At 39.2% G+C, this 8,280-nt stretch overlaps 1 protein-coding gene across 1 annotated transcript in view; it reads right to left on the bottom strand.

Annotated features, from left to right (window-relative positions):
• Positions 1–157: 157 nt before the first annotated feature.
• The window catches only part of LOC107092495, a 31,251-nt gene continuing 23,128 nt past the window's right edge, over positions 158–8,280 (bottom strand). The window contains exon 6 of the mRNA XM_015386998.1: positions 158–560. Within this exon, the coding sequence (XP_015242484.1) occupies positions 158–560 (403 nt within the window). The remainder of the gene's footprint in view (positions 561–8,280) is intronic.

Below are 8,280 nucleotides of genomic sequence, written 5' to 3'. Positions count from 1 at the left end.
AGGCCCCTCAGCGGTCTCTCCAAGCCTCCACGAGCCCTCAGCGGTCTCTCCAAGCCTCCAAGGCCCCTCAGCGGTCGCTCCAAGCCTCCACGAGCCCTCAGCGGGCGCTCCAAGCCTCCAAGGCCCCTCAGCGGTCTCTCCAAGCCTCCAAGGCCCCTCAGCTGGCACTCCAAGCCTCCTCTGAGGCTGTTCCTGAGACGGCGGCCCCCAAGGCTGCTGCTCCGTCTGAGATGGCGTCTTCGCCAGCCTCCTCCGTCAGAGGCCCTCCTCCGTCACCAGCCTCCTTCAGAGGCCCTCCTTCGTCAGAGACGGCGTCGACGCCGGCCTCCTCCAGAGGCCCTCCTCCGTCAGAGACGGCATCGCTGCCGGCCTCCTCCGTCAGAGGCCCTCCTCCATCACCGGCCTCCTCCAGAGGCCCTCCTTCGTCAGAGACGGCGTCGCTGCTGGCCTCCTCCGTCAGAGGCCCTCCTCCGTCGCCGGCCTCCTCCAGTGGCCCTCCTCCGTCAGAGACGGCATCGCCGCCGGCCTCCTCCGTCTGAGGCCCTCCTCCGTCGCCGGAGCTCCAAGCTCCGGCGACGCAAGAGGGCTCCTACCAGAGCCCTCTTGCGTCGCTGGCCTCCTACCGGGGCCCTCCTCCGTCGCCGGCCTCCTACCGGAGCCCTCTTGCGTCGCTGGCCTCCTACCGGGGCCCTCCTGCGTCGCCGGCCTCCTCCTGGGGCCCTCCTTCGCCTCCGGCCCCACGGCCGCCCTCCAGAGACTCTGCCTCGCCTCCGGCCCCACGACCGCCCTCCGGAGACTCACGGCCGCCTTCCAGAGACTGTTTGCCCCGCCCACCTTGGGTGGGTTGTTTTGGTTTTTATTTGGACTCTGCGTTTGGTTTTATGTTTCGTGCCCTCCTTCCTGGTTCCCCCTCCGCCCTCCATGGGTTGGTTATTTTGTGTTTCTGGACATTTTAGGGCGTCTGGGATCCGCCCTTAAGTGGGGGGCACTGTCATGGNACCTCATCTCTCCCTGGCTCCTCGTGTGTTGTTTCCCCAGATGTCTCCATAGTTCTGGTTTGCTTTATATTTTTCATGTTGGATTTTTGGATTCCCGCCTCTGTTACCTGTGTTTATTTCATTAAAGCTGCAAGAAATCTCCTCAGCCTCTGCCTCTGCATTTGGTTCCTCAAACCACAACTGAACCCTGACAATCGCATAATAAATATTGACTCAACCGGTGGAAATTGACTGATGACCGGTTACTGAAGGAGATCATTAAACTTTGGGTCGATGTTCCTTTGCCGTCTGAGTAATACGCTGAGCTGAAATATTTCCTCATGGAATGCATGTTTTTCTCACAGTCATCTACAACTACAACTGCTCTCCACCTACATATGGGGCTTAATTTGATCCTTTTTTCAGTGACTACTATTACCGACAGACTCATTAACGAAGTCTGCAGCCTGTGTTTGGCAGTTACTATAGCGATAGTGCCAAACCCTCGAGCTACTGTTTTTATTGGATAGTCATGATACTCTTGGCTCTTCAACTCGCAGTTTTATGGAAAACTTAGATCATTGTCTTACATTCAGTTTCAGTGTAATTTATGTTTATTCTATCACAATTTAGGCAAATAGGCCAATGAATATATATATAAAAAAAAAAAAAAGGACATGACCTCTGTGTCCTCAATGATAGATACGGCCCTGGCTGCTACTTAAACAAGAAAGACATTGTAATGTTTTCATGACTAAAAAAGTCCCGGGAATTTAGTAAAAATAAGCCAAATGCTGTGGAGTAAACGTGAAGTAGAGTAGATGTTATTTTTATGTCGCCTTATACATTCAGCAACGACTTTGTGGATAACAATACCTCAAAAATAAAAGTAACACCCTTAATGTTATTTGGAGAATATCTGTCATGTCTGTGGCATGTTTTCTCAAAGTAGGTGTTAAGGTTTGATCAAGAATATGTTCTTTAGGTTTGCTGTAATTTTGATGGTCCTGAACGTTAGAGTAGAACCACCACATGTAAAATCAAAGCCCTTTATTCAAAGACGTTGATTTATAAATCAAACTGTTGTATTGGGCCTTGTTTTCACTAATAAAAAGTTTTATTTTCCAAGATATGACACTATACACACATACGATTTTTATGACAGTAAACCTCATCTTTATGACACTATTAAAGATTTCTTTAGCATATTTTTGTGTTTTTTCCAATTTGCAGACGGTCCCTTGGCATTTGAAAAATGGTGTATGATTGTGCTTTTGATCCGATTTGGCTGCTCATTCTCGCCACGGTCGCAGACATGATGTCGGTTTTCTAAAGGCAATGTTTCACTGATGAGTGAATGTTTCACTAATGATTAGGAAAATATAAATCTGTGAATATATTTACCAAAGTAAAAAGAAAAAAAGAAGTAAACCACAAAACAAAACACTTTTTAAACCTATGAACATAAAATACATTAAATCAAAGCTCCAGTTGGTACCTATTCTTATTAAAATAATTTTTAAAATTTTTGTTTATGTGATCACCTTCTCTGAAGTAAAGCGTGTACATTAATCTGCCATAGTTGTTTTAATGTACTTACCTAGCCTTTAAGATTCTCCAGTAATGTAGTAAATGCTCAGTGTGTCACAGTAGGAGAAAAAGAAATGCGCAGCCAGAATTTCCTGTTGTTATAGTCTGCTCTGCATGCTTTACATTGCTCCTCAATGATTAACAGGCTTTTATAGCACTTAAATACGAAAACTGTCACTGTATTGCTGTCACTCAAGAAAATACATTTTGAAGTCTGCTAATCTTGTTTTTTAATTACTTGAATCAAGTGCGCTGCAACGGAGAGATCTAAGAACTACTGATCTAGGTTAGACTTTTGCTCCCTCAATTTTTATAGATAAAGCACCTTCAGACCTGCAGGTGAAACCTACCTTCAGTTTGTGTTCACCTCCAGACGACCTTCATTGATCTCTGCTACCTCTGAAGGTGCTAAAAAAACTCTTTTATTTCCTACTGTTTCTTAGTTCTTATCTAAAATGCAATGCGGATATGTCTGCATAATGTTTGGAGACAGATAAATGTTAACAGGTGGGCTGGTTCGTAACTCTGGTTTGATGAAACCACAAGGTTTGTCTGCATCTGCACACAGCGTCTTGGTTAGAAGTAAGTGGAACATATTGCTGCACAACCGCAACTGCCAAAGAAGGTTAACTCTGACCTCAAATTTAAGCACATATTACCATAAATATTACCATAAGAGTGGTAATATTACTGTTTGTAAATTCAGTAAATTCAGTATAGCTTCTAAAGCATGCATCAAATTAACAAACTATATGTATCCTAAATAAAATTAACCCTTTAAAGCCTGATCCAAGAAAAAAAACAAAATAGAAAATTACTTTTTTTTTTGTTTGAATTCCTTAGTTGCCCTTTTAACAAAATATGTAAAAGGAAAAAACAGAAATACATTTTTGATATTAATAACTTATTACTATGTGATAAGTCAAGATTATTTTTTGTTTAGTCTTCTACTGGCTGTTATCAGGTAGGCCTATATCTGATTGTGTACATTAGGATTTTGAGCAAAGTTTTTACCATTAAATTATGCAAAAGGTGTCAGATGCAAAACATGTCAGAAACCGTATGTATCAAATACGATAAATTTGGCATTATAGGGTTAAATTAAATATTTAAGTTTCTCTAGAGAACCACTCCATTGCAGATATATTTTACAACTGATAAACTCCATTACTATAATAGAGCAGTGGAACAACAAAGAGTAAAAAACAAAAACAAACAAAAAAACAAGCTGGGATTTGTCTTAACTTAAAATTGTCATGTTGGGTTCAAGGCATCTAACCCACATGCAGAAAACACTCAGGAGGCAGAGAAAAAGTTCAAAGGTTTATTTACAAATAAATACAATGTGAATGAACTAGTCCTTGGTTTGGCTGACTGGTCACGAGGGGATCACCACTGGGGAGGACAGAGAGGTCAGTGTTTATCCAGGTTAATTGCAGGTTTTCTGATGTAGAAGTTAATACCTGCTCATGGGTGGAACGGAGCTGCAGAGGGGGGGAACCTTGAGGGTCCAGAGGCAAGTCGGCAGGCAGAGGGCTGAGGGCAGAGGCAGAGGCTTAACTGAGTGCAGGCAGGCAGATTCCAGACAGAGTTTACTTTCCAGGATTTCACTGAGTGCAGGCAGGCAGATTTCAGACAGAGATCACTCTCCAGGAATTCAGATCTTCAGGCAGGATTCAATCTGTGAGGCAGAGAGAAACAGGGTCAGACAGGTTCACAAAGTCAGAGATTCAGATCTGGTTGTTTGGCTCAGGTCTAGTTCTACCATTACTGGCAAACACTCTGGCAGGGAAGTGTTAGCCTCCTCCTCCTTAAATGGACCTCCTGATGAGCAGATGGAAGACAGGTGTTGCAGTCAGCTCATGCCCCCAGGAGATCTCGTGCGCCCTCTGGTGGAGAAAGTGGACAAAGCCTCCAGATCCCAACAAAAATTACTCCTCACTCATCTCTCTCCCGGGATCATTGGATGTGAGTATATTTGCAAATTTGTGTACGCTGTTTTTTTTCTTCTTTTTTTTTGAAGAGTTTGTGTTTTGTGAGTGGGGGCACTATGGTGGGAAGGTGTGATTGAGACTGTGTGTTTGTTTTTTTGTGTTTTTTGTCTTCTGTTTACTTTACAGCCGCCTCTCCTCTTCCCTTGGTGGGGGGCAGATTTCTTGTGTTGGTCCCTCTTGTTGGCCTTTACTTTGGGGTCCCTTTGGGCATCTAGGGTTTGGGTCCCCAGACGCTTGCCTCAGTGCTCTGGGGGGGCGGGTCTTTGGCTCTTCACAACCACTATTAACCTTTTTTTCTTTGGATAAACTTTACATGCACAACTGCACCCTCACAAACAACTACAGGTGCTTGGTTCCAGGAACTTAGAGATTCACTTCCATACAGAAAGCCCATGTTTTTATCTTCAGTTACCACAGTATAAATGTCAGATTAAGTAATACTACTTGTATTTCAGTGATAGTATCTAGGTGTTACTTTATTGTATCTCTTATACTATATCCGTTGGTTGTGCTGTTCTTTTTACATCTCTTTGCAGGTGATGAAGCAGACTGAAGAGGTTTTATCATTATCTCCCTTTTATCTCCTCTTTCTTTCACCTTTTCTCCTTTTTCTTGTTATACCTTTCCTCTCCTACTTTCCCATTGCAGTGTCCATATAATCTGAAATACTCCCTAAGTGCATTATAATAAAGCTAGTTAAAAGCATAAATCAAGCAGAACACTATGGTGATAGCCGGACTACTCCACTTGTAAAAGTAAAATCTGTTGGGCTCTGTTGGCATCAAGACAATTATTCCTATTGCCACATCGCCAGACAGGACACTTAAAAAATTTAAAATAAATAAATATAACATATATACTGTATATTGGGTGTAGAGATAGATGCTACATAAATACAGATATATTAAGATATAAATTCAGTATTTTTGCAATCAGAAGCATGAACTGTAAAGAAAGTGTGAAAAGAAAAAGGTAAAAGGTTATTTTTGCTAAATTGAAGATTGATGGAAGTACAACAACAACAACAACGCAATAAAGCTAAATCTTATTTTTCTAAATCAATTCACTTGTTTTTATTTATATCCATGAGCGTGATTCATTCATACATTCAATCAGTCAATCATATATCTTTCCAGAGTAATTTATTTAATATAAATTTGCATTAGCATCAAACATGCAATTATAAACATTAATTTATTCTTTCATTCCCATGACTATATTTGGAAACAATAACAAAAACATTAAACAATAATACATCTAATTTATGCATCTGTTGATTTTCTGATATGCATAAGCTTTATGTTTAATACTAATTATGTGTCAAACAGTAGGCAATAGCAAATGTAATAATTTACTGGACTGTTTACTTGTTACATGGATAAAACATGCAGCCAAAAATCCGTGTTTGTAATTCTAAAAGAGAGACGTTTCAATTATTAGATTATGGAATTACTAGGATTTTATAGCTATTAATTCATGAAGCTTTATCACTGAGATATATATAAAAAAAAAAACAATCTTAGATCTTAATTGTAATGAAATTTTGAATAATTGTGAGATCCATCAGTTAAGGTAATAGGTCTGCGTTTGCACCATTCTCTCTCTGATAATCAGATGATGCTTTAAATGGAGCTCTGAGGCGTTAAAAGCTCATGATGACCAGTTAACCTTCTGCGGCAGTAACCAATGCACTGGCAGCACTTTTGAAGAATGTTTGGTTTTTCTTTTATCAGCATCCTTATTCATTTGGTCTCAACTCCTTGGTTCCAGTGCTGATTCATTACACTTTAAAACAGCTCTTGAACAATTTGACTTTAAAAACAAACGGATAAAATCAATGGTGAGCAGCAGTCAAACAGTTTCACCAACAAAAGCCTGGCATGAAAACACTGAAAATAATGTACACCTCTAAGGAAACATAGGCATGTTTACCTTTTTGTAAGAGATGAAGGAATAATAAAGACTGAGATGTTTTTTTTAGACGATTTCTATTTTCTTTATTACTTAATTTAGTTGTTTTTATGTTCTATTAAATTGTTGCATGGTCTTAAATATTTTAACTTATTTCTTTTTTTTATTGGAATTATTCAATTAAATGTTTTTTACAGGAAATATATTTAAAGCCACTGTGGACTTCCTGAATGATGACGTTCATGTGCCTAACCAATAGGAAAGCTGGCTGAAAAAATTAATGTGCAAAATGGGAAAAAAGCAAAAACTGGGGGAACCAGAACCCAGAGCCAGGAGGTATGAACATGTATGGACTCTTAGGTGATGAACCCTTTAAAAAAAAAAAAAAAATAGAAAATTGACACCTGTTGAACCAAAGCTTTTTAAACTGCTACACATAATAAAAACTTCACTTCACTTTTTCCTAACATAAAGCTTTCACTTTAGGAAGATCTCGAAACATTTTTCAGTCCAGTGACATCTAACAAACCATAAAACAAAAAAATAAAAAATAAAATTCTCTAAAATTAGAACTAGAGCTGCCGGATTATCCAACAGGGAGTTCTCTCTGCACTTTCAGTGCAGCTTTCTCTGCTATTCAGATCTGTTCTGGTCAGTATTTGTCTAGCTAATTGCATGCAGCATTTTAGCTTATTTAGCTAATGTATTGAATAGAAGTAAAGTATCATTTTATACTCCTGGTTTAATGTTTTGATATTTTTTTTATTGTTCACATTTTCTCACGATTAATTTTTTCATTATTGATATATACTTTCTGTTTTGTTAAAGCATCTTAAAAAAATTTTTTTTCTAGCATTACAAAAGCACAGGGTTCTATCCTGGGACCTTTATTTTTTGCGCTGTACCTCCTCCCTCTTAAAGAGATTTTTACTAAATATATTATAACATACCATTTCTATTCAGACAGTTGTCAAATTTATTTGCCAATTGCTAAAAACAGCCACTGACACCTTTTACTTGACTGTCTGGGTGATGTCAAGACTTGGTTATCAAAAGTTTTCTGAAAATTAATGAGAGCAGGACATTTTTGACCTTTCAAGGATTTTGTAGGTTCCAAAGTAACAAGCCTTGTTTTCACCATAGACAGTGAATTTAAACTGGATAACAAATAAACAGCATTTTAAAATGGTGTTTTTATCATTGCCGTTTTTTATCTAAGTTAAAAACGTTTTTATCTTTTAACCTCTTCGAAGCAGGTTTTACATTCTTTTACTTCTAGCCTACTGGAGCAATGCACTTTATTCAGAGATTTACTCTCCGGCATGTGCTCTGAGGTCTGAGGGCCGTCTTTAGCTTATAGTGCGAAACACATGGCTTAGAACCAGAGGGGACGAAGCCTTTTCTGTAGTTAGCCCCAGACTTTGCAATACTTTGCCCCTCCACATAAAAACAGCTTCCACAGTGGAGTGTTTTAAATCTTGTCTAAGACTCACTTTTACTTTATGGCTTTTAACACCACGCAATTGTGTGGTCCTCTATGTCCTTTTTATTTATTTTAATTTATTCTATATTTATTCAACTTAAACTCATTCCTTTCTTTGTGTGTTTGATGGATTTTTTTGGTATGTTTTTATTTTCAGTACATTGGAAATATTTTTTGTTGTTAAACGTGCTATATAAATAAAGTGATTGGAGTAAATATTTTAGTAAAAGTTTACAAAACCGTCTCACAGTGGTTTCACTTATAACAGAAATAAATCTTCCCATAAAAATACCGGAAAACTTGCAAAACAGTTTTTACTCTGACG

The sequence above is a fragment of the Cyprinodon variegatus genome, unplaced genomic scaffold (assembly GCF_000732505.1).
Source record: "Cyprinodon variegatus isolate N-32 unplaced genomic scaffold, C_variegatus-1.0 Scaffold383, whole genome shotgun sequence".
NCBI classification, from domain to species: domain Eukaryota; kingdom Metazoa; phylum Chordata; class Actinopteri; order Cyprinodontiformes; family Cyprinodontidae; genus Cyprinodon; species Cyprinodon variegatus.
The sequence above is the reverse complement of the archived record's forward strand: the minus strand, read 5'-3'. Positions and strand labels throughout refer to the sequence as shown.